The following is a 25,380-nucleotide window of genomic DNA, read 5'->3' as shown; positions in this document are numbered from 1 at the left end:
CTGGAGTTGTCTTTCGTAGTGATGGGCAGAGCGAGGCTTCGTGAAACACTGAAACAGTTGAATCAATTGTGTCGAGGCTTCGAAACATGGATCGAAACCGCCTCCACAGTGACACCTAGTGGTCATTTGCACGTATTGCCATAGAGCAGCCTTAACAAGGTTTTAGACGAGCGCTGACAAATTGTATCCCACATGTTGTGTAGTTGATATAAGTGATCAGGTGGGATAGTGGATAGTGTCCTAGACTCTCATGCAAAAGCCCTTTGGATCGAACCCCGGGAAATGCATTGTTATTACCGTCGTCACAATTAAGTTACATATTTTTTGTTGTTGTTTTAACATCTGTTTGACAACTACATGAGCTTTTAGGCTCATCATTGTCAATAACTATAAGCTGGTCTATTTAATAAATAAATTGAATAGAGATAAATACCACATAAACAATAAGAAATTAATAAAATATATCAAGCCACCATGTCACATCTGCTGTGTGTGGAAGGACTTAGCCTACTTCTTTTTTACAGATAATTTCTCCAGCCTTTGAAAAACTCCTCTCACAAAAACCCACAAGGTCAATATGCGTTTATTTCACTTTTATACAGATGTGCGATTGTGTTGTCTGTTCCCGACCGTGCCAATCAAACGCTGATTCGGCAGTCCACACCTGATGCAACATTTAGTGAAACACTTCGAGGCTTCGTTTGGTCATAGCCACGTGACATGGGTGTTTTGAATCACGCTTCGGATCAGTGTTTCGACCACTGATCTATATAAATGACTGGATTGCGCATGACGTCACACTTGTGAAGCCACCGCGCCGCCATGTTGGTATACCCAAACGTTCTATTAAATCAATGGACGTTATCGGATTTTAATGATAAAACATCACTTTACTCGTCTTCGTTTTTATATGTGAAGTTACCCTGTACATTATAACAACACAAACGTCCAAAGCATGTAAATAGTTATTTACTGAAAGTTGTACATTTTGCGTTTTAAACAGTTATTATACATTCATCTTTATTACAGTATCAGATCAGCAGACAGACCGCAGCATATTTAGTATTAATGACAATAAACGTGCTCATTCTGAAATCTAAATAAATAATCATGCTTTGTACCGTATGTGCATGCAATAATTTGCTAGTTTTGTAATTATGTTATCTAAACTTACAAGTTACCTAAACTTATTTAGAGATATAACGCTGACCGTCACAGTGTAGCTGAATGTCAAACAAAACTTTATTTATACCCGTGTCATTAACAAATGCAACAGACACACTCACATTAACGGTTTTTTATAAATCCATTATCCTGCCCGATTAAAACATAAACATTGCAAATAACACCAGAATTAACAAATAATTTACGTACACATATCCTAAAAATTAACCTTGTGTAAATGATACGTGGTAAAGGGGGTAAATTTTGATCATGATTTTGAATGGAAGTCAATGGCGCTCTCTGCCGGTTGGGTATACCAAGATGGCGGCTCGAACTCTGCGCTGGCTTCAAATCACGCAGTTACGTCAAGCGTTCTATGCGCAATCCAGTCATTTATATAGATCAGTGGTTTCGACACATCTGCGCTTCGGGATCTCGCAAAGCTTCGGAACGACTGTTTCGCGTCAGCCATCCCTAGTCTTTCGACGCTCGACGTCGTCGCAATGCCCTTGATGCTAGTGTCTTCATAAAAAATGCTGCATTCCCTTTTCTGTACACAGCATTCAGTTTGGCAATTACAAGCTGCACTGCTAATAAATGACAAACGTGCCCCATCGTGTTTACATGCAGTCCTGTCTCCGTTTTCCGCGCGTACCTTGTTTGTTTACTGTTGGTTACTAGGTTACCAATAACACCTCATTCGCTAAAACAACTTGATGGAAAAACACCTAATACGCATTTCTTTGTTTTTCTTTTTTGTGTATTTTGCACGTTTGGATGGAAACCAAGCTGTGTTCATGCCTTTTTGTTTCGTCTTCCCTGGCTGTGGCCAACGCCATGATTTTATGCGCATTTTAGAAAAGTATTGCATCAAAAATCATCCACTAATTCGCTTGCTTTAGGTGTTTTTTGACTAATGCGAGATGGAAAAGCATTTGCCGAATAAAATTTGACGTAGCGAACATGAAACTCACGGGACTGACCGTCTAGCTGTTTCCGCTGTCCTTGTCTTTACCATATTTGGGTCTCCACGTCGTCGCAATGTCCTTGCTGCTAGTGCCTTCATCAAAAATGCTGCATTATCTTTTCTGTGCACAACACACTGATACAAATTGATAACTTGCTACATCGTGAATACATGCAGTCCTGTCTTTATTTTCCACGTTTACATTGTTTTGTTTACTGTTGGTTACTAGGTTACCAATACCACCGACGTCATTCGCTCAAACAACTTGATGGAAACGCACTTAATTCGCAAAAAAAAACAGCCGCACTTAATTCGCATTTCTTTGTTTTTCTTTTTTGCGCATTTTGAAGATTCGTTTCGGAAACCCAACGGAGTACTTAAAGAGACATAAATGTAAATTACTTATCAATCATTTTACAGACCGAATGTACCTGTGTTATCTATCCACACATGGCAATTTTAATTTTCCTACAGTAAACTTAAATATAGATAACTTATGTTTTGTAATTCCACAAGCATGTATGCTGACTATGTTCTTTTGCTTACCTTAAATTTCCAGAAGTGATGGAGGACATAGGATATAAAACCACGTCTCTCGACATGGAAAGGAATGGACATTGTGAAAATAAATGAGAAGCAAACTCTCTTTCCAAGTGAAGGGATGCCACCATTTATTGTGATTTTTGTTTCAACCGATAATGAAGCTAAACCTATTTTAGGGAGAGTTAAAGACTTGGATTGAGAAAGCTACGACTACAAAAATGTCATGTTCACAAAAAGCAAATAAGCTTTTTAACAAAGACTCACACACACAAATGCACACACACTCCAAACACTTGAGAAATTTTTTTTTTCTGCAACTTTATTTTCTAAAACATTCTGCTAAGTCAGAATGAAACAAAGAAAATGTTACAGCACCACATGTTATAATTTTAATTTGATTTTAAAAAAGGATTTTGTTGAGTGCTTTTAAACTATTTGCTGCAGGAGGAATTTTGTACATAAAAACAATGTTTTTGCAAAGATCTCGCTGCATTTTCTTGAATATCAGTTTTGAGGAATCTGCTTTTGGACCAGCAGCCAAGTCGTTGTTTTGATAGATCTACAGAAAAAAATGTGCTGTATCCAAGATCATTGTAAATGCATTACTACAAACCAATTTTTGTCCAGCAAGACGACTGAATTTTGAAACCAAGACCTCATCTCCTCAGAAAAATGATTTCCTTCCAAAATGCTGCTTTATCTTGTAAGTTAGGTCATGCTCTGTTTAAATGTTGAGATTTATTTTTGTATTTGAAGATTTTTTTTAAGGAAAATTTCAGAGAAGCGATTTCGATGATAAACTTTTGTATGACTTTGTTTTCATGCCAATGGTTTTGTTTTTCCGCTTCATACATTAGTTATGTATTTTCTTTGACACATTGTAAAGAGTGCTCCACTTCCATGTTGTTATGTAGACCTGTAAATTTTTTCCTTGCTTTGGTAAACTTTAATAATGAGAAGCGTGTTTGTTGGGCTTTGCCCCGATATAAAAATGCAATATAATGAAAACTAAGAGCGATCTTTACTTTCTAGCGAAACACTCCTTTTTTCCATTTTATGATGTACAGGATTTTAAACTGCATTATTTGTTTCGTGCCAATATATAAATTAAAATTCAATGAACAGATGTTTAAAAACATCCTATACAATATACATCAAATGAAAACCATGAATTAATCTTCATACACCATTATAAAATATAACTGGTGTATTTTTCTATTGAAAAAAAAAGGTTGCCAGTTCATTTGCTTTCAAAAGTTTTTATATTTTTCCTCAAGTTCTTATCAAGAAATGTCAAAGTGACTCAGAAACTGAAAATCTGAAATTATTTCATTTATCTTTTGATACACACATAACCTTTAGAATTTATTTCCAGAAAGATCTGCTCCACATACAAAACCAGTATAATAAAAAGGTAAAAAATGAGTATTAAATATGTCTTCAGTTTTACCGTATAGTGACTGTATATACAACAATTGTCAATATCCTGGAGAAATATTTAGAAACAGGTTGCCAAAAATAGTTCACTTTTTTGCACAGAAGAAAGTACAGAGTAACAACATAAAAGAACAGAAAAAACTAAATGTAGGACACCGCTGAGCTTGGAAAAGTTACGCAGAAGAGAAGGTAAGTGCGGCTTGTCTCTGAGATGACCAAAATGCCAGAAGACTCCTTAAGAGCCATTAAATACTGATAAAAATAAGCTAAAAAAAAAAATAAACTGATGAAAGAACACTCATCCCAAACCATACTGAAGTCAAAAGCATTGCATCTCCACAAATCAACATTTGAAAATTATGTACTGCAACAAAGCAGGCATTTTTACTATTACTAACTGGGTCTTAGCAATATATTTTAAAAGAAAAGGTAGTACAAGCTAGTTAGCGGTCTCCCCCTGTATTGTTTTGTGTAAGTATGTAGTCTGTATAAAATATACAGGTATCAAATAAGCGAGGTGTGATTGTCAGTTTTGGCTGTTTTACTAATAACACATGAGTGTAAATACAGCAGCAATGCTCCTCTATTAGAACGTAGAGAGCAAAACTTTATGTAAAACGGTCTACACAAAATCTTTTATCATACCGATTTATCAAATCTTCAGATGATTTGAGATCAAGTGACCTCTACCAGTCAAAAATCTGATGCAAAATCAAATCATCACAGGACAGGCCCAGCTACCGCAGACAAAAAGGCAGCACAAGAAAATGTTTAAAGTAAAATAATAACGTCCTTCCACAGTCGAAGCTTTTTTGCTTGCTCAGCAAAAGTATGTCAAGTTATTTGGAGCTATAAAGGGGCATGAAACCACTCCCCTGACCTATAGGCTGAGACATAATGTCCTTCGGGTGCACAAGGTTCTCCCATGTTTCAATTAAACAGCATTTGAAACGACTGTTATTCTGGACATATGCAAAGTGGACCATCAGCTCGAACTGAGGGGCATTTGTGTCTTAAACAAACTGACTCCTGAAGTGCACAGGTGTATCAATACGACACAAAATATGTCCTGCACAGTCACAACAGTTTCTGGTTGAGGATCTCCCATACCATTCGTCTTCTGAAATAGGGCATCTGTTTCTGTTTTAAAAAGAAAGAAAGAAGTCGATCACAGGTTCTTTTTATACAAAAGTGTCACCACCAGTAATATATTATTAAGTACTCACTTGTGTGAATGTGATTGGCCTGTCTTTGGTGATGTATTCAGCATACTTGCACGTGAACATACCGCAGTCACTCCCATTCATTTGCTGAGGGATCTCCTGAGGATAACAATAAATGAATGAATGTCATTTTGAAGCAAGACAGCAATAAGTCCTAAATGATGTTGGTGTAACTCACGTTGCGTCTTTTACTTTTAAGAGTCCATTCTGAGGTATCCAAGTTCTGTCCTGTCTTGTCTTTACTTTCTTGTTCTAGATACTTGCTGTTATACAAAAGACACATATAAGACAGTTTAACAATGTCTGGACATGCATCATTTACATTTGAATGTTTAAGGGCTTATCGAGAGAAAAGGTGCTTCTTAAAGACCAATTTCATCACTTAAAGGGATAGTTTGGCCAAAAATGATATTAAACCCATGATTTACTCACCCCCAAGCTGTCCGAGTTGCATATGTCCATCGTTTTTCAGACAAACACATTTTCGGATATTTTATAAAATGTTTTAGATCTTTCAGTTGATTAAATGTAATGTTACGGGGTCCACCCATAGTCCAGGACCTTCAAGTCCAAAAAATGTGCGTCCATCCTTCACAAATTAAATCCAAACGGCTCCAGGATGATAAACAAAGGTCTTCTGAGGGTAATCCACGCGGTGTTGTTGTAGAAATATCCATATTTAAAACTTTATTAACGAAAATAAATACCTTCCGGTAGCGCCGCCATCTTAGACTCCTCTGTATTCAGGAGAGAGTATTAGCGTAGTGTACACACTTTTCTTAGTGACGTATGACAAATTTGGAGGGCCGGGGGCACAGAGCAGCAGAAGAGTAGCCTCTGTAGGCTGCGTAAGCTCTCATCCTGAATGCGGACGCGACTAAGATGACGGCGCTACCGGAAGGTATTTATTTTCATTAATAAAGTTTTAAATATGGATATTTCTACAACAACACCGCGCGGATTACCCTCAGAAGACCTTTGTTTATCATCCTGGAGCCGTTTGGATTTAATTTGTGAAGGATGGACGCACTTTTTTTGGACTTGAAGGTCGTGGACTATGTGTGGACCCCGTAACATTACATTTAATCAACAGAAAGATCTAAAACATTTTCTAAAATATCTGAAAATGTGTTTGTCTGAAAAACGATGGACATATGCAACTCGGACAGCTTGGAGGTGAGTAAATCATGGGTTTAATATCATTTTTGGCCGAACTATCCCGTTAATACTACACAGGAAGTACTCACGCTAAAATCCTGCAGGCTTCATCATTGTTTCCTCCCATAGAATCAAAGTAAGTAATGCTCTTATTGCGAAAATCAATCACCTATGACAAAAAAACCCAAGATTTTTCGTAAAAACTCCTGATTTAGCAAATCATTAATATAAAACTGATCTGAATTAATTTTGTAAAGCTTTACAAAACTAAAATAAAGAGGATACACAGAGCTATACAGCCAAAAGGCCCTAAATCTTCCCAAAGTGACCTTTGTGCTAGTTACTTACTGATAAGCACCAGTGCACCCCCAGGTGGACAGGAACCAAAATGATGTCAAAGGAAAAAATGTCCACTTTCTTGGTCCAGCGGCGGACAGCAGAGTAACCAGAGCTCTTCAGTTTGGGAAAAAAGAAGGTGTTGAAGGTGTAAGCAGAAGGTAGGTTAGGTTGCTTACTGCGTTCCACCAGCATGTTCATGTAGAAATTAATAACCTGAAATATAGAAGTGGATTCAGCGATGCATCCATATGATAATGTTTGGCCATTATTGGCATTAGCAAATTGCCATAATAACAGATAACATGTTCTAGTTTCAAAATCTACCAACACATCGCAGCATTACATTTGTCTGCATTGGCTATTGACAAACTCATATTGGTTGCCCACAAATTTGGATGTAAACCCCAATCCATTTCCGTAATAAAGTAACTGCTTATACAAAATCAAAACCCATTTACACAGTAATTCATATTTGGTCCAAAATTAAGTGATTTTCTATATCCATATCTAGACCAACATAAACATTTGCATGCCTTCTCACTGCTCATTTGTACATCAACCTGACTCATTCAGTGAAGTTCTGACCTCATCATTGAGCCAGTTGAGGTTGCTGAGCGTCTGCAGGTCTTTTCTGGTGATAGTGAGGCGAAAGCCCTCACTGAGCATTTCATCTGGGCTGCCACCCCTCAATGCCCTGTTCACCTCACTCTCCATTTCCTGTGAATGTGACAAGCGGGCAAACAAATCCCTCAAGCACTAAACTCTAATGAAAGATGACATAATATTACAGTCTCTGATTATGATGATTATAAGACCAGGTATACATGACCCTGTCTGTGAAAATCGCATATTTTACATATTTTAATCCTATGACCTGGAGTGTATATTCAGCCATTGTGAATACATCACATATGATGCTTCTCAGTTGCTTAAGGTCATTTAAATGTAAACTGAGCTTTTAAGCACATACCTCTGTTAGCTCTGGGAATTCAGGCTCCTCTATAATTGGTTTAGGCTTTTCGATGATAAACGCGACAGGGACCTCTTTCTCCAGAGGGACTCGAACCTTCAGCTCAACGCTTGATGGGGCGGCTCGACCATCTCCGGAGAGCCGCTAATAATACACACGGGAGGAGTATAAGGGTATGGACACAGTGACCACAGATGTACAGTAAAAAACAAGGAGAAAGTGACTCACCTGGCGCTGGAGCCGAGAGGTCACAGCCTCCTGTTCTTCGATTAACCTCCGTCGCTCCCGTGCACGCGAGTCATAAAGACTAGTCCTGAAAGCATACAGTAAACATGACCAATGCTAGGAAGCATTCATTATAACATCTTTAATCGTGGGTTCACACCAGCTGCGTTTGAGGTATAAAATTCGCATTTTTAGTTTACTCGCTTCCTTCACGCATGAAATTCTAGTTATAGAGACAATCACACGTAGGGTGGCCATTCGTGCCAGTTCCGGCAGACATCTCCCGAACATGTTTTCGGGTGCGTTCTCCGGAAGTCACGTTGCTCAACTGCATACGTCATCGAGATTCTCACATTAGAAAATTGAGATTTATTTCATTTAAGACATAGAATCATTGTAGTTTCATTCTTACCTTGAAATGTAACGGTTGCTTTTCTAAAACTAACCCCAAATATTAAACCTTGATGACGTATGCAGTCGACCAACGCGACTTCCGGAGAACGCACCCAAAAATATTTTTGGGACGTATGCAGTCGACCAACGCGACTTCCGGAGAACACACCCGAAAATATTTTCGGGACGTGTTCGGCGGAACTGGCACGAATGGCCACCCTATTCACGCAAAAATGCGCATTATGGGAGGGGCTTCTGCGACTCCGCTCGCTTTCTGTAATCACGTCACTACTAGAGCAAGCTCCTGATTGGTTAACGCGTTTTTCCCCCAAAGTTACAATTTTTCAACTCTCGCGTTTCCCGCAGCAACGCTCAACTGCGCCGCGCTAAACGCCTCATTTGTGCCGCAAGACCTCCAGACGCGCATCAATGCATCTTTCAATTGAGATCACTCGCACTTGACGCCTCTACCACAGCTGGTCTGAATGCAGCATAAGACTTTATTAAGAGTGGCATATTTGATCTATTTAATTATTTGTAGCACAAAAATCGAAACTATATGAAATGCAAATTTTGATTTTTATGCAGTGTGAACAAAGCATAAAAGCAATGTTTATCAAATGGCTCAAATACTTTAATGGGTACCGTTAACTTTTGTACATAAAAGTAAACTAAAGAACAACTCACAGTTCTTTGATCCATAGTTCAGCCTTGAAGCATGGCATACTAAAAATAAAAAATAAAAGATTAAAACAGGATTACATCATGTTTAACAGCTAGAAAGATTAGCAAAGGCTACAAGAAAAAAATTTCTCTTACCTTGAGCTCTCAGACTTCTTGCCCTGCTGCTCCTTGACAAAAATGACTGAATCTCCATCATTGGCTAAAGCAAGAGAATACAAATAAGAAACAGAACCCTTAAAGGGGACATATTATGAGATTTTTTTAAAGATGAAAACTAAGTCTAAAATAGGTCTGAGCAAAAGTGTGCCGTTTTGGGTGTGTCATTTAAAATGCAAATGAGCGGATGAAGTGCAACCACTGATCACAATGATGGTGGTTTGTTGCAATTGAAACTCAATTGTGCTGTGAATTATTTTATCTTTCTCTTTCTCTCCATACTAAATGGTTGTGCTGTGGTTGGATAGTGCAGATAAAGGGGGCGGTATTACCTTATTCTGACATCACAATAAGGGCCAAATTACAATGACCTATTTTTCACATGCTTGCAGAAAATGGTTTACCAAAACTAAGTTATTGGGTTGAACTTTTTAACATTTTCTAGGTTGATAGAAGCACTGGGGACACAATTATAGCACTTAAACATGGAAAAAGTCAGATTTTCATAATATGTCCCCTTTAAATTGAGATTATGTTATATGCATGAAGAGAAAAGGTAAAAAAAGACTTAAACACTAACCCGACGACTGTGTGTCCTGAGAAGAGGTATCCTGAAGGGCAGTTGGTGATGGAGCTGAAGAAAGGCTCAATGGCCCTTTAACACTAGACTCATGGTCACGGCGCCATGGCTGAGGCTCTGGAATACTGGAGCTGGCACCAGGACTGGGCAGAGCGCTGGATGTCTGGCTGGACTCAGGCTGTGGGCTGGGGGGTAGACTGGATAACCCGTATGAGGAGGCAGCAGCACCAGAGCCTGCAGGAGAGGCACACTGAAGAAGCGGTCGACTGGGCATCAGGATGCTGGAGCTAAAAACAAAACCAAAAAGGTCCATCATCAGCCAGAGAAGCCATCTGGGGTTCTAAACCGCAATCTATGCAAACACTCACAAATCACGATGCGAACGAATGCTGGAGTGAGAACTTCCATCATGAAGAAAGGATGACTGGCCACCAGACACCATAGCTAGAAGCTGCCTGTAGACCTCCTTCTCTTCCACACGCACAGACTACAGACAGAGATGAATATAAAAGAAAGTCATTTGTTATGATGTTTGATTAGGTTTACAAATTGGTTCATAGTGCAGCGAATGCCTGACCTCCTGTGCTGTACAGCGGGATCTTCGCCTGATTTGGCGATTCGAGCTGCCATGTGAGGGACTCTGTACCACTCGGATAGGAAAATTCTTCTCAAAGACGCTGGTGTTATTGGCTTTTCCTGAATTTGCCTCAGGAGACAGCAAGCTACAACAACAAAGAAAGTCTTTAGTTTCAGTTTCATGATCACCTCAAAGGTTGCAAAGAGAAAATGACAATTTCCACAGATGTTTTAAAAGCATAGAGCCTTTTTCACACAGAGATTAAGGAAAATACACGGAAAATGCAACCAGGATTACTTGATTTTTGGTTCAATCACACTTCCAATGATTTTTCTAGAATTTCTTTACTTATCATAAAGAATTTAAAGTCCTGCACTTGGAAGATTTTTTCGCAGTTTTCGAAGTTTGCTAATTATCCGTGATTTCTCTCTCGAGAAACTACGCACGTGCATTTTAGTTTATGACAAGACCATAAGGTGTGCGTGGTGCGCTGTTCTGTATTGCTGGTGAATAATCCCAGCTTCACTGTGATAGTGAGGAGCTCCCTGATCTCTGCTTCAGTCTAATTTGCCGACATTTCTCATCATAATAGGTTGATCTGCGTTTAAATCTCTGTGTGAAAGAGCTGAACCATAACTTCTGGTTGTGATGACATGCGTGTCCTTCTTACGGCACACCCCTTACGGCATTGTGTCTTGTTCGTGAATGTTACAGCAATGTTACTAGGTCCTCTTTACGGGAGTGATCCCAGAACATTTACGGAATGCTTCTCTGCCAATTTTACGAAAATATTCTGGGACCAAAGTGCTGTGTAAATGGCAGTGGCGGACAGTGACTTCTTTTTCCGAGCGTGCTCGATGCTAAGTTCATCACAACATGTATGTAGCCCATTTTTTTTTTTTAAATGTGTGTTCTGCGCATCAAGAGATCCTGTGTGCATCAAGTGTCTTGTCAAAATAAGTGCCTGCTGCAGACGCGTCTAAAGGGATTATGATAAAAGAGATGCTCACGTTTGCCAGATACTCGCATAATCTCATGCGTAATCAGAGTTTACTGTTAAGGTAGGGTCTTGTGTGTATTTTGTGAATGTGAGCACCTCTTTCATCATAAACAGTTTTGAAACGTGTGCAGCAGGCGCTTATTTTGACAAAACATGTGATGCACACGGTTCACGAGACGCAACAAACACATACACAAGAACACTTATTTTGAATTGGCGCCCTTCTAATGAGCAGTCACAAGCCACCATTGGTAAACAGGGTTCAAGCAACTCTGATTTTATGCACTAACCTGTGTGGCCGGTGGTACAGGGACCTGCCCAGTCGAGGAGAGGCTGATGGTTTTGGCGTGGAGGCATTAGGTAAATTAACAGAATGGCCATTGGCTTTGTGCGTCTCATGGGATATATAGTCCATACAAGCATTTCTTTTCCCGACTTTTGATATGGTCACTGACTGCTCAGTCCTCAAAGAGCCTGCCAAACAAAAGCAACCTCAGCGATACAGATATGTACTTTTGCAACATTTAGAAAATAACAAAATGCTAATGTAGGGACTTATTACTTATCCAGTTATCCTTACCAGATTTTGTGATGGTCTTCCACTCAACCGCACTAGATGGAGCCACAAATGTGTCCTTGAGTATATTGTGGTTCCTCTCCTCAAACTGCACGCAAAAACAAAACGAAAGATGTACAACACAGACAAAAAATGCATTGCAGTGCATCTTTGTGTCTCTTTACAGTTCTCTGTCATACCCAGCCTGCAGATATGACATTGATACGCTGTAAACGGATACCTTGTTTTCTGCCCACAATGATGCTGATGCAGCAGCACTGGCTGAAGGTTCTGAAGGAATTCCTGTTTGGGGTGGACCCGGTGAAGCGGGAAGCATGTTTGTCAGTGTAGGACGAACATTGTTTCGAACCCACACCGCAACACTCGAACCGTGAGTTTTTACTCCTTCTGCTGCATTTTTTACTGTGTCCATAAAATCTCCTACAAGACATTTACATTGTATAAACTTTGTGTGTTTACAGTATATCAACAGTGTTTCTGTTGCTGGTAAAGCATTGTATTAGCAATGGGGAAAAACGTGGGTTTGACTACAAAAATGAATTGTTTCGCTTGAAGGCACTGTAAGTTGCTTTAGATGAAAACATCTGCCAAATGCATACATTTAAATGTGTGCCCTTAGGATCGAATGCATGACCTCTTGCTTTGCTAATGCAATGGTCTACCAACTGCCATACAAAGGCAAATATTAGCTTGTTAACTGGCCTATGAATTTAAAGTGTATGTAGGGTGACTTAGCTTACCCATTCTGAACTTCTTGGCCACCCTCTCCTCTTCCTGATCAACTGCATCTCCATCTTCTAAACTATTTAGAAACATAACAAATTACAATCAAATGACACCCTAGAGTTTAATTAAGTAAACATTTTGTTTTTAAGTAACCACTAACTGAATAAATAAATAAATACACTATAATTAAATTACAGCTCGTTATAAAGTTCAATGTTCCTCAGATGCTGAGGAAGCGCACGTTTCTCTGACGTCACACCAGAATGTTCGCGCTTTAACGACCGAACCAAAACAATCCTGCTTGTGACTAGAAAACAAACACCAAACTTTTATATAGGTGTCCAAACAATAAACACAACACTCCTTTGCACATTTACACAACATTTTACCAGTCCAAAGGTCTTTTTCTCCGTATTACTCCGTCCTGATCCACTCCGGTGTGAACAGCACCAGCTGGAGCTCCGTTTCGCAGATTGGCGAACCCGGTTTCGATCCATTCGTAGATCTTATTAAACATAATGAACTATTTAAAACCTCGGCTAAATCTAGAATTGTCACCAGGGCTGTCAGCGCAGTCCCACACGCGCGCTTTCCCTGCCCTTCATTCGCGTGCCACTGCTAACCAGCTTTGTTAAGTAAAAGTAGCCGGATCCTTTCCCCAACAGACTCAAACGCGACTAAACCAGCACAGATAAACCCTCAACGCTGATCTTTAGCTTAACCAGCTAAGCTGCTGCTAACGCGGGAGATACCAGCCCACCAATGTTTATATCTGGGGGTTATATAGATTCAAACCAGCTGCCCGCGTGCGTTGATATCTGTTATGGGATTTTTTTACTAACTGACTCGTATTTCTTAGAAATCGTAAGCGATACTCTGAATGAGATATTGAGTACAGAAAGTTGGATTAACGCCTCCCGCTTCTTCCTTATTTAAAAGGAGAACATGGCCGAAGCGCACATGTTAAAATCGAGCTCTCCCGTTGGACGAGACGAGCGGAAATGCGTCATACGTGCGCAGTGTTTTGAAAGCGGAATGGTTGAAGGACGCTTCATACTCTTCTCAAGTCTGTTAAACTGTGTGAAGTGTGTACAAGAAGAAATCAATGTTTTTAATTTACTGTATGAGATCAACATATCTAAAACCGTTAAACGATACAGTTTCAGTGCTTTCTTAGAGTCGCATTATGAGTTATAGAAATTGTAAGCGTATAAGCTTGTTTTGTACGTCACCTTAAAAGGCAACACATGCAACATTTGTTAAAGTGTAGGCTACTTGCTATAAAAGTATGGTAAACATATAGTGTTGACGTGAAACAGTAATACAAATATAATAAAAAAATCGACATTGAAAGGTATACTAGGTAAAATTATTTATTCTTGTTTCTGAGGAAATACAAGAACATTCACATCACATTTGTCTGGCAACTTAACACTTTTTTATTATTTTGCTATACATACTTTTTAATATTTCAGTTTAATTTAACACAATGGAAACTATTTGATACACTACAGCTTTTGCTACAAAAAAGAAAAACGTTTACCACTGCATTTCACACATTTAAACTTTGTGCAATTCTATTTATTTCCCACAATTAATTTTCTTAAAAAATATGAACCTTCAAAAATATATTTTTGGGCTGTGATAATAAATACAACACTCTCGAGTCTTGAATGAAAAATGAATTACGATGTAATAAAACATTTAAACAAAATAAATAATGTCAATGACATGACAAAAAATATCAGTCAAAATACCCAATAGGACACAATAGTCATGTTAAGAAGATAATTTGATTTCTAAAAATACATGACTTAAACAATGTCCGTTTGATTCAAATGTGCACTCCATAGTGAATCAGCAATAAAGCCTCAATAAGACTCTTATGAAAATATTTTGCACATCTCTATCAGTTTCCATAACTATTTGTTACAATGTCCTCATGCAGTTACACCAAAAGCTGTTGCAGGGACAAGCAGAAATACTGTGGACATATAGTTGGATGAATGGATGAGTTTTACCTTATTGTGATTCTGTTTGTGTGCATAACACACAACCTGTCTGACAACAATATTTATTTTCATGCAAAACATAAGTGACTTTCACTGTTGCAGACATCCTTAAGCAAGTAACCTAAACACATTTAATAGATTTTCTTAGATTTCTACATGTTCACTGAGATGTTGACAGTGCATTTAATATATTCTTTCCTCTACAACATCAATTTTAAAACTACATGGGTGTTGACAAAATTCAACCAATGCACATTTGTATGTATATGCAATGGGAGACCACCTTCATAGAGGATAAATGTGAATCACATTAGCTGATGTGAGCTTGATACAAACAATGCGCACTAAAGATATATTTCATGCTGGAGAATACAAGATCACTCAGACCAAAATAAAAATCATGGGCCTGTGCACATCATGGAAGCTGAAATAAATTTAAGTTAAGAAGAAATTAAATTTCAATTTCGTTCTGCAGTTCCAAATAATTGAAGAAAGAAGGAGAAGATGTAAACAATGTCCAGGTATAAGCTGAGGGTGGCAAAGATGTACTCCTCTGGACTTATGGTATACCGCTTGCTTCCCATCAACATCTGTGTGTCAAATGCCAGGAACTAAATAACAAAAAAGTAAAGAAAATAACACTAGATTATTCTAATTTTACTGCAAAAGAGAAGTACAACACACCTGAACAGTTCAGCTATTAACAAAGATTATAGGATTATTTTTTTGCACACATAGCATTATAAGATTTATTTACACTTACCTAAAGGATTATTAGGAACACCATACTAATACTGTCTTAAATCTACATGACATTGATTCAACAAGGTGCTAAAAAGCATTATTTAGAAATGTTGGCCCATATTGATAAGATAGCATCTTGCAGTTGACGGAGATTTGTGGGATGCACATCGAGGGCACGAAGCTCCCGTTCCACCACCACATCCCAAAGATGCTCTATTGGCTTGAGATCTGGCCATTTTTGTACAATAAACTCATTGTCATGTTCAAGAAACCAATTTGAAATGATTCGAGCTTTGTGACATGGTGCATTATCCTGCTGGAAGTAGCCATCAGAGGATGGGTACATGGTGGTCATAAAGGGATGGACATGGTTAGAAACAATGCTCACGTAGGCCGTGGCATTTAAACGATGCCCAATTGGCACTAAGGAGCCTAAAGTGTGCCAAGAAAACATCCCCCACACCATTGCACCATTGCATAAATGAGAAATTGAACAGGTGTTCCTAATAATCCTTTAGGTGAGTGTATATTAACAGGAGAAGTTTATCATACCATACAAAACAGTATAGCTGCCAAAGCAGCATACACAGTTTGCAGCCATGGAACCTGAAAAAAGAAAAAAAACATTTGTGAAAGTCTGCAAATAATCCTTTCAAGAAATAAAAAATTTTTTTTAAATCATCCTGTAGCTCAACATGGAGCTTGCAACACCAAGGTTCTGGGTTTAACACACATTCTGATAAAATGTAAACCTTAAAAGCACTATAAGGATAATTTTGGATTAAAGTTTCTCCCAATGTAATAGTACTTACAGATCCAAAGGGCAATATGAAAACCATGATAAGTCCACAAATAAACAAGGTTGTGCAGAAAACTACCAAAACACCTCGGCAGGATGTAATGTCAAACTGTAAAAAGACAAACATTTGTATGATTTAGCATCAAAATAAATATATAAAAAAAGTTAAAATAATGAATATTTGTAAATAAATACTAACCTTGGTGTGGAAGCTAAAGATAGTAATAGTGAGACACACCAAGGCAGTAATGCCCAGGCAGATGATGACCGATTTAGTGTTGTAGAAGCTAAACACACAAGACATATATATCAGATATATAACATTTGATACAAGCAAAATACAACACATTGTTAATTCAATTGTTAATGTGTAGTTAAGTAAAAATCTGTGAAGTTATGTATATAGGACAATGTGCAAAAGAAGTGAAAACTTTAAGATGGGCTGGATTTAAAACCATTTGTGCAGGTCACATTTAAAGGTGCAGTGTGTAATTTTTAGAAGGATCTCTTGACAGAAATGCAAAATAATATACAAAACTATATGATTAGGGATGTGTAAAGACCTTTCATTATGTTTTTATTACCTTAGAATGAGATGTTTTTATCTACATACACCGAGGGTCCCCTTACATGGAAGTCGCCATTTTGTGCCACCATGTTTCTACAGAAGCCCTTAATGGACAAACCCTTTTACTAAGTTGTCTCTGACGAAGACATGTTTGTCCGGTGGCGGCTAACGTAGCTTCTCTATGGGTTTCAAAAGCGAGGGGTGAGCAGTGGACTAAGCTGTTGGTTGCAATACGCAACCTCACCACTAGATGCCACAAAAATTTACACACTGCACCTTTAAAGTTTGTTGTTACAAAAATGGACAAAGGCAAATAGTGATACACCTATGTGAAACTGTACTGTACCTTGACAACATCCCTGTCATATAAGAAAGAGACAGCGTCTGAAACAGAAGAGAAGACATATTTTAAAAGATATGTACTGTCTTTTATGTACCATATGGATAGTTATAAATAAAAAATAATTTATATTGCAGTCATCAGATGTTTAAATTACTTACAAAGATTACGAGCAAAATCATGTTCCATGGAAACTGCCTCCTGTTGGTGTGATAAGAGTCGAAGTATATAAAATTAATAAAATTAATTTAAAAAAAATTTTTACAAAAAATTTTTTACTTTTGAAAAAACATTAATATGTTAATTAGCCATTATACGTTAAAATCATCAGTAAATTATTTATTTTTACGTGTGAAAAAGAGTCTGTTGCAGGTGTATAAACTCACCGAGGGCCACGACAGCAGGACAGTGTGAGATATGTGACAAAAAACACTGCACTATTAAAAGAAAAATACACAATTAATCATTATACAGTCACAGTACAAAATACATACATAAATTAAATGTATAAAAAATGTATATTATTCAAAGCTGACATATTAAAAATGTTAGTCTAAATGCAAGTAAAATATTTTTTACAAATTAAACCCCTAGAATGATACTCACTATGATGCCCAGTACCAGCCAGGATTGGACTGAATGTAACTTTTCACTGGTTCACTGCAATGTAGAAAAGACACATCTGTAATTCAAATAAACAAACCAGCAACCAAATAGCTTGAAATGCCAATACACACTCACCAGAAAACAAAAAGAGCCACAAAGGCAATTGTAACAGAGAGCTGGAGCATCAAGATGGTGTACACCTACAGAAAAAAATTATTACATTAATCTCATATTATCCACAGTAGATCAGCATCACCAAACAGAACGGATCTTTACCTTGCGGACAAAAATCCTCCTGATGTTTTGGTCGTCCCAGCTAAATTCTGTAAGCATTTCAGCATCACCGGAATACACTCCACTGTAACAAGGGCTTTCACCTTTCAAATGACAAAGAAAACATTACACGTTTTTTTTTCTCATCAGTTAAAGCCACCCTAAACATGACACTGCACTGCAAAGAATGACTTTCTTACTTAATATTTGTGTTTTTTTTTTTTTTTTTAAATTAAAAAATCTTAAATTAAGATGCATTTTCTTGATGAGCAAAATGACATAAGAAAATAAGCTTTGTTTTTAGACAAAAAATATACAATTTAAGTGAATTTGTGCTTAAAACAAGCAAAAGTATCTGCCAATGTGGTAAAAAAAATCTTGAAATAAGTTTACTTTTTAAATAAATTCAAGAAACATTTTCTCACCCACTTAAATTGTATATTTTTTGTCTTAAAATAGATTTTTTCAGATATTTGCTCTAAAAACAAGACAAAAATACTATGACTAAGACATTTTTTGCAGTGTGTGCATTTCACTGTCTGTAAACATTTCAAAACTTATGCAAAAGTTTGGTTTTAAACCATATGGTGTGTAAGGGAGATGATGTCATTATGGATTTTGATGAGGTTTCTACATAACTGAGTATATTATAGTGCTCATGGTGCATAAATTAGTAACCGAACTGCATTTGCATTCACAAAAATGATATAATAATTTAAACATGTGAATCAAAAGATAAAGATTGAATTAAATTCAAATGTACAAATTTAAAGAAAGGTTAAAATTACCAGCAACAGCCTCTTCATACGCTGGAGGAGGTGGGGGCATGGGCTGAACATCTGGGCCATTGTTTGACTTATTTGTTGCTAAAATCTGTAAACAAATTTGATACAAATCATTTGATCACAAATAAAGCATTTATGGCACCTAAGCATCTGCATTGTATCATCATAAGCTTGGTTTCCCATGATCCATTCTGCTCTGCATGAGCCTTTCTATCACATGATCTTAAGCTTCTCTTGTATCCTATTCATATTTAACTGCTGAATATGCATACCATGATGTTTTAATATAGTGCTTCTTTAAATTGAACACACTCATTATGCAACATTATCCAAGAAAAATGGCTCTGTGCATACATTGGTAAATCACTGAAATAATACCCAAAAGAAGTGGTGCACATAACACATAAGACTTTCAATGCAGAATGGAGAGTCTGAATCGATCTGTCAATTATTTATCAATGAACTGATGCCACTGTAATAGGAGCGTCTACTGAAGGTAAATGATATCACAAGCCACCTTAAAAGAGGCTTTCCCTGCTTAATATCCCGATTCACTTAAATCAGCAGCTGAGAGCAAATCTTTTTTTAAATATTAAATACAAATATCTCTTTACTTGATTATGTAGCTAGAAACAAATCAGTTTAATTTAATTAAATAGAACTAGCTCTGTTAGGTAAAGACGTTTGAAGTACCAACATGTACCTTTAATATGCACCCTTTAATATGCACCCTTTACGTACTCTACAAAGGTACTTTTTGAAAGGGTACCGCCCCTTTTGTACCTTTTAAGAAGCGTAAGAAAATATATATTAATTCTGTCTTTGTGGCTCATTCAAATTCACTGTAAGAGCATCTACACCTTTTCAAAAGACTCAAGAGATACATAAACAAGTACGAAGCATTAAGCAAAATGAGTCATTCTGGAACAGAGAGCCTCATGGGGATAGATATAACCAGAACAGAGCAAAAAAATAAATAAATAGCACATGCAAAAAATTAATGTAAAATTCACAGAACAGCTACAGCTCTTTGCTTACTAAAATTTTGAAACCCTTTCAATATTATTATATAAATAAAATTCCAAGAGCTTACCTTTCCCTGTGTCATTGTGACCGTTTTAAATCCACTTTCTTTACTTTTAGTCCTTTTCAGTTAGTCAGGATGAGTCTGTGGATTGGGTCACGCTGTCTACTTTCTGCACCTGTCTGGGATGCTGCACGCAGATAATGATGGTGATGCTGCGTAGTTCTTTTAGGAATATAACCCCCTCCACCGCTGTAATGAACCAATCCTCTAGCTGAGCAAACCCCCCTCCCTCCCTCTAAAGGCACATTCTAGCAACATCTAGGTATTAAAGCATCACTGACTGGGGCATGGAATGTACCAACCAATCTGGCAGAAGGGGGGAAGCCTGTGCCAAACTGTGAATTAGTGCTGCAACATTCGTCTAGAGAAATCCAGAATATTTCCACTTGCAGATTATAGACATAACGAGAGTGCACCGTCAGAAAAATGGTACCAACCTGTCACTGGGGCCCTAACATGTACCATTTAGATACAGGTGTGTATACATGTGTACTAATATGCACTCTTTGGGACCAATATGTACTTTTGAGGTTTAATATCAACTCTTTAGGTGGAAAGGGTACTGCTCCGGTGACAGGGTGGGATCATTTTTTCTGACAGTAATAAAGGCAAACACATTTAAAGGGACACTTCACTTTTTTGAAAATATGCTCCTTTCCCAGCTCTCCTAGAGTAAAACATTTTATTTTTACTGTTTTGGAACCCATTTAGCTGATCTCCAGGTCTGGCGATACCACTTTTAGCATAGCTTAGCAAAATCCATTGAATCTGTTTAGACCATTAGCATCACGCAAAAAATAACTAAAGAGTTTCGATATTTTTCGCCATTTAAAACTTGACTCTTCTGTAGTTCCATCGTGTACCAAGACTGATGGAAAATGAAAAGTTGGGATTTTCTAGGTCGAAATGGCTAGGAACTATACTCTCATTCTGGTGTAATAATCAAGGACTTTGCTGCTGTAACATGGCTGCAGGAGGCACAGTGATATTACGCAGCAGCCGAAAATAGTCCTCTTAGTAACTGTCAATGGCAGGGGACTATTTTCGGGCAGTGCGTAATATCACTAGTCTACGTCTGCTGCAGTCGTGTTACGGCAGCAAAGTCCTTGATTATTACGCCAGAATGAGAGTATAGTCCTAACCATATCTGCCTAGTACACGATGTAACTACAGAAGAGTCAAGTTTTAAATAGGGAAAAAAAATCTAAACTCTTTGGTTATTTTTTAGCGCGATGCTAATGGTCTAATCAGATTCAATGGATTATGCTAAGCTATGCTAAAAGTGGTACCGCCAGACCCGGAGATCGTCTGAATGGATTCAAAAACGGTAAAAATCAAATGTTTAACTCTAGAGGAGCTGAAAAATTAAAATATGTAAAAAAGTGGAATGTCCTGTTCTTAATTTGAAAACTTAGACTTATTAAAGAATTGCAATAAAAGAACAACAAAACCAGTTTAACAAATGTATTTTATTTAAGATTTTCTCAAGGTTCTAGTGTTGTGTTTGTGTGCAAACAGGAGTTAAATACAGTAGTGTAGTGTCAACATTGTGTCAACAATGTTACAATATGCTATTGGAATTGGATAAAGTAGGTAGAAAAACTTGGGTTACCAATATTAAAGTATTATTGAATTTTTATGGTTTTTCTGCTGCTTGGGAGGCCCAAAGTGTAGGTGATATAAGAATATTTACGGCAGTTTTGAATCAAAGATTGAAAGAAAAAGCACATGAGGCGTGGTATGCAGCAGTTTTAGAAAATAACAAACTAAACATGTACTCACAATGCAAGTCTTTGTTAATACAAGAGAGCTACATAACATCTGTGTGTAACGTGCAACTGGTACGGTCATTGCTCCTGTTTAGATGCTCAGGTCATCAGCTAGCTATAGAAACGGGCAGATGGAGTAATACACCAGTTGCAGAAAGAATCTGTCATTATTGTAACTTAACAAAAATTTCTGTGATAGAAGATGAGAAGCACTTTTTGTATGTTTGTCCTTTGTACATAGATTTACGTGAGAAATATTTAAGTGAATTTACTCTTGTAGGTGATGTCCACAAAGATGTCTCAAGTATGTGTGATTCTGTGTATGCATGGCGATTGGCACTGTATATATATCAAGGAATGAAAAAGAGATTGTCCGCCATGGTATGATATTTGTGGAATTTTGGGCCGAGAGGCCATATATTCCTGAAATAAACCGACTACTACTACTAGTGTCAACATTTTGTTTAAATGAGTAACATACAGCAACATTGTAATTTAACAACTGTAATTCAATAAGATGTTGACTTTTGAACCTTTATTTATGTATTATTGAGCTAATAGAGACCAATGTAACAAACAAGGATGTGCGTCTTCAGGCAGCATGTTCCCATTTTGCATTATAGCTATTTTACAATTAATTTACATTTCATTTGCATTGATCGTTAAACTTGTATGAAATACCATTATGCAATCAAACTATACTAGTTAAAATTTGAAGTGGATCAAAACCTTTCATAAAAGTTGTCTTTATACCCAAACCAAATATCTTTTTTGATCCACTTCAAATGTGGATTAGTGTATATTAACACACACACACACACACAATTTAGCATGCAAGCAAGTTTTCCACTACACTCAAACAGTGCAGTATTAATCCGGTCCCCTAAAGTACATTGGAAAAACTAGGAGACAAAGAGAACGTTTTCCAAACTAAAACTAACCTAAACCAATTCAAACTTTCACCATTGACAACACCCCTACTAGCGTTCAAAAGTTTTTAAACACTTGACTGAAATGTTTCTCATAATCTTAAAAAATCTTATAATCTTTAAGTGTTTGAAATTACTTTAGTATACAAAGCCAACAACTGGACATTCTTTCAATGCGGTTTCAAAATCATCTGCTTCATATTAAATGCCACGATGGTTTTGTAAATTCTAGGCAAAGGGTGACTATTGTGACAATGCTAACATATAACACAGAATGGGTAATTTTGGATGCTTTTAGTCACAACATACTTCCTAAAATTACAACTGTGTAATTCCATAGTTTTGATAAGTTCATTATTATTCTAGATTGTGGAAAAATATAAATAAAGAATAAGTATTTCAAAACTTTGAACGGTAGCGAACATTGAAGAACATCAAGATTTATCCCTTAAAGGAACATGCAAACTTTTTGTGACTTTAGTTTTTATCACCGTATCCCCCAGAGTAAGATAAGTCCATACATATCCTTTTCATCTCTGTGTGTCCCATAACTCTGTCTGACACAATCACCGCTAGCCTAGCTTAGCACAAAGACTGGAAGTAAATGGCTCCGGCTAGCAATGCTACTTGGGCTATACTACGGGGCTTCTTAGGTGCTGCGAGCAAACCACTCCACCCAAGTACCAGTACTTCGCCTTCTGAGAATATCGTTCCCGGGATGCTAACTGGAGCCATTTACTTCCAGTCTTTGTGCTAAGCTAGGCTAGCGGTGGGTGCGTCAGACAGAGTTAAGGCACGCACAGAGATGAAAAAGGTATGGACTTATCTAACTCTGGGGGATACAGTGAAAAAGCTAAAGTCCCAAAAAGTCGCCATGTTCCTTTAAGAATGGCACATACATTATGAACAAACAACAGGTTAGGTAGACAGATCATAAGATCTCAATGAATGTACTTTATAAAATCATAATACAAGTATGCACCATAAACTCATTATACCATAAATTGAGATCTTGTTAAACACAAATAAAAACTTCTGTTTTGTCAAACCAGAGCACCTTATTTTTGTTTGAATTAATAAATATTTATAAATATGTATTGGTGTTAAGGGAAAAATTGCAACTATTAAATGTCAAGTCAGCTAAGCTGATGGTTGCAGGTTCGATTACATAAGGTTGCAGTGTAATGTTAAGGCAAAACGTTTGCAATTTCGGCCCTCTGTATATCCAGTGAACTTCTTAAGGCGACAATAAGGATCAGTGGATGTGTCCTCATAATATCTCTCTCATATTACAGATTGTCATGTTAGGAATACCAGCTGCAGAACATCGGCAACTCCACGTGTACTTTCCATGAGACATAAAACTAAAGCACAAACTATGAAGATGTGTGAAAGTATGTAACTCAAAAATAAACGGATGAGAAAGTTTAGATGCGTTTTCATTTCTAACATTAAGGATCTTTTTTCTCCTCACTTTCCTTTGGAGGAAGACCTGGTAAACTAAACTTTGGGAAGCAAACAACATAGGTCACACACCACCCCATTATTCCAAAAAATGTTCCCAGAAGCTTATGCCAAAAGTCATGGAAATATATTGACGTACTCGTAAACATCAGTAGCCAGATAGCCACAATCACGTTAAGGGCTATATAAAGGCAGTTAAGAAAAACATTTCTGTCAGAACTCGGTATGTGTGACACGGCCATCATTTCCTCCACAATAACAAGAGCAGAGTAAGCCAAGATAAAGGAGTGTCCGGATATGTCAAAGCCATCCCATATGAATCCAGCCTTTCTGCATGCTGCCTTTGTGGTTATGTTACCATGGATGACCTGCATGGTATCTGACTCATAGCATGAACCTGTAATTTCTTCAATGAGGCAGAAAGCCTCAGTGCAGAAGTACCAGATCAATGTTGCCACCGGAAGTGACGTCAGCCGCTTCAACACAAACGTCCAGGGTTTCTTGTAAGTGTTAGAGAGAAGAATGAATGGCAGCAGTAAACCAAGGGTCCATCCCCAAGAAATCTTCACAAAATATCTGAGAGTAAAAAATACGCTCAAGCTACACGTCAATGTCATACAAAGTCGTCAATGACATGCACTGATTTTAAATGGTTAAACAATTAACAGAGAAGAGCAAAATAACTTAGATGGAGTTAAATAAACAACAATAAATAAACGCACATATTTACACTAAAATAAGTTAGGTGATTTAGTAAGATCTCACATATCACATACAGTAGACTTGTACTTACACATTTAAAACGTTTCTGCTGTTGCTGAAGTAGCTCTCCGGTACAAGTTCCTTTTTTTTAAAAAACGATCCTAAAAATGTAATAAAAAGGAATAAACATGCCAAATAAGCACGCGTGTACGACCGTCGCCAAAAATCAGCTAAATTGTCCACTATGCGGCCAATAGCAGCCATGTTGCTCCGTGTGTCCTGTCCTGTGAATGAATGCGGAAACAGTAAACACACCCGTTTATCACATCCTACTATGGTGAAGAAAATTCTTCATATTCATGAGCAAAGCCTACGCTATTGGAGAGCGTCACAATATCCTCATTAATATTCAACACTAGACCTCATCATTTGACGATTACTAAAGCGCCGTCCTTCCTCATTAATAAAAGCGAAAGCTTCGCCATAGTAGTTGCAAACCTGTCTTACCTACGAAATACGGTCTAGAAGAAAACGGCAAACACAATAAGTGCTGGTGATCTGTAAAAATGTGAACAAATGTAAC

General features: G+C 37.5%; 4 protein-coding genes across 5 annotated transcripts in view; 1 reads left to right on the top strand and 3 right to left on the bottom strand.

Moving 5' to 3' along the window:
- The window catches only part of rbms2b (RNA binding motif, single stranded interacting protein 2b), a 40,049-nt gene extending 36,893 nt beyond the window's left edge, over positions 1–3,156 (top strand). For both annotated transcript variants that reach the window (XM_065285722.2, XM_065285723.2), the window contains exon 14: positions 2,691–3,156. In XM_065285722.2, the coding sequence (XP_065141794.1) occupies positions 2,691–2,715 (25 nt within the window). In that variant the 3' untranslated portion in view covers positions 2,716–3,156. The remainder of the gene's footprint in view (positions 1–2,690) is intronic.
- A 761-nt stretch (positions 3,157–3,917) lies between these two features.
- Positions 3,918–13,662, bottom strand: senp1 (SUMO specific peptidase 1). Its single transcript, XM_065285712.2, has 18 exons — positions 13,109–13,662; positions 12,734–12,795; positions 12,214–12,413; positions 11,997–12,081; positions 11,707–11,890; positions 10,417–10,561; positions 10,208–10,326; positions 9,840–10,126; positions 9,239–9,302; positions 9,107–9,145; positions 8,030–8,114; positions 7,802–7,945; positions 7,417–7,548; positions 6,841–7,044; positions 6,582–6,661; positions 5,513–5,597; positions 5,338–5,433; positions 3,918–5,251 (listed from the first exon to the last, which is right to left on the bottom strand). The coding sequence occupies exons 1-18, from the start codon at positions 13,234–13,236 to the stop codon at positions 5,189–5,191; spliced, it is 2,202 nt and encodes a 733-aa protein (XP_065141784.1). The 5' UTR covers positions 13,237–13,662; the 3' UTR covers positions 3,918–5,188.
- A 414-nt stretch (positions 13,663–14,076) lies between these two features.
- LOC135775493 (protein lifeguard 2-like) lies at positions 14,077–20,106 on the bottom strand. The gene is made up of 12 exons (XM_065285743.1): positions 19,940–20,106; positions 18,850–18,934; positions 18,065–18,165; positions 17,924–17,988; positions 17,789–17,842; positions 17,569–17,619; positions 17,344–17,383; positions 17,189–17,226; positions 16,474–16,561; positions 16,288–16,383; positions 16,028–16,081; positions 14,077–15,342 (listed from the first exon to the last, which is right to left on the bottom strand). Exons 1-12 carry the CDS (start codon positions 19,952–19,954, stop codon positions 15,190–15,192), a joined length of 840 nt encoding a protein of 279 aa, XP_065141815.1. The 5' UTR covers positions 19,955–20,106; the 3' UTR covers positions 14,077–15,189.
- Positions 20,107–21,844: 1,738 nt separating this feature from the next.
- Positions 21,845–25,111, bottom strand: fitm2 (fat storage inducing transmembrane protein 2). Its single transcript, XM_065285744.2, has 2 exons — positions 24,889–25,111; positions 21,845–24,671 (listed from the first exon to the last, which is right to left on the bottom strand). Exons 1-2 carry the CDS (start codon positions 25,059–25,061, stop codon positions 24,083–24,085), a joined length of 762 nt encoding a protein of 253 aa, XP_065141816.1. The 5' UTR covers positions 25,062–25,111; the 3' UTR covers positions 21,845–24,082.
- Between the last annotated feature and the right edge of the window lie 269 nt (positions 25,112–25,380).

This window comes from Paramisgurnus dabryanus, chromosome 21 (genome assembly GCF_030506205.2).
Source record: "Paramisgurnus dabryanus chromosome 21, PD_genome_1.1, whole genome shotgun sequence".
NCBI lineage: Eukaryota > Metazoa > Chordata > Actinopteri > Cypriniformes > Cobitidae > Paramisgurnus > Paramisgurnus dabryanus.
The sequence above is the reverse complement of the archived record's forward strand: the minus strand, read 5'-3'. Positions and strand labels throughout refer to the sequence as shown.

What these genes read in the sequence shown, in the direction of transcription:
- senp1 (XM_065285712.2), bottom strand. Translation starts at nt 13,236, where the DNA reads ATGTTTAATAAGATCTACGAATGGATCGAAACCGGGTTCGCCAATCTG. An exon ending in GGCCAAGAAGTTCAGAATGG is followed by an intron (nt 12,414 to 12,733) that starts GTAAGCTAAGTC and finishes AATGTCTTGTAG; the next exon opens with GAGATTTTATGGACACAGTA. An exon ending in ATTCGTTCGCATCGTGATTT is followed by an intron (nt 10,127 to 10,207) that starts GTGAGTGTTTGC and finishes TTTTGTTTTTAG; the next exon opens with CTCCAGCATCCTGATGCCCA.
- fitm2 (XM_065285744.2), bottom strand. Translation starts at nt 25,061, where the DNA reads ATGGCTGCTATTGGCCGCATAGTGGACAATTTAGCTGATTTTTGGCGA. An exon ending in AGCAGAAACGTTTTAAATGT is followed by an intron (nt 24,672 to 24,888) that starts GTAAGTACAAGT and finishes TTTTACTCTCAG; the next exon opens with ATATTTTGTGAAGATTTCTT.
- LOC135775493 (XM_065285743.1), bottom strand. An exon ending in GTATGAAGAGGCTGTTGCTG is followed by an intron (nt 18,166 to 18,849) that starts GTAATTTTAACC and finishes GTCATTTGAAAG; the next exon opens with GTGAAAGCCCTTGTTACAGT. An exon ending in GGCTGGTACTGGGCATCATA is followed by an intron (nt 17,620 to 17,788) that starts GTGAGTATCATT and finishes TTCTTTTAATAG; the next exon opens with TGCAGTGTTTTTTGTCACAT.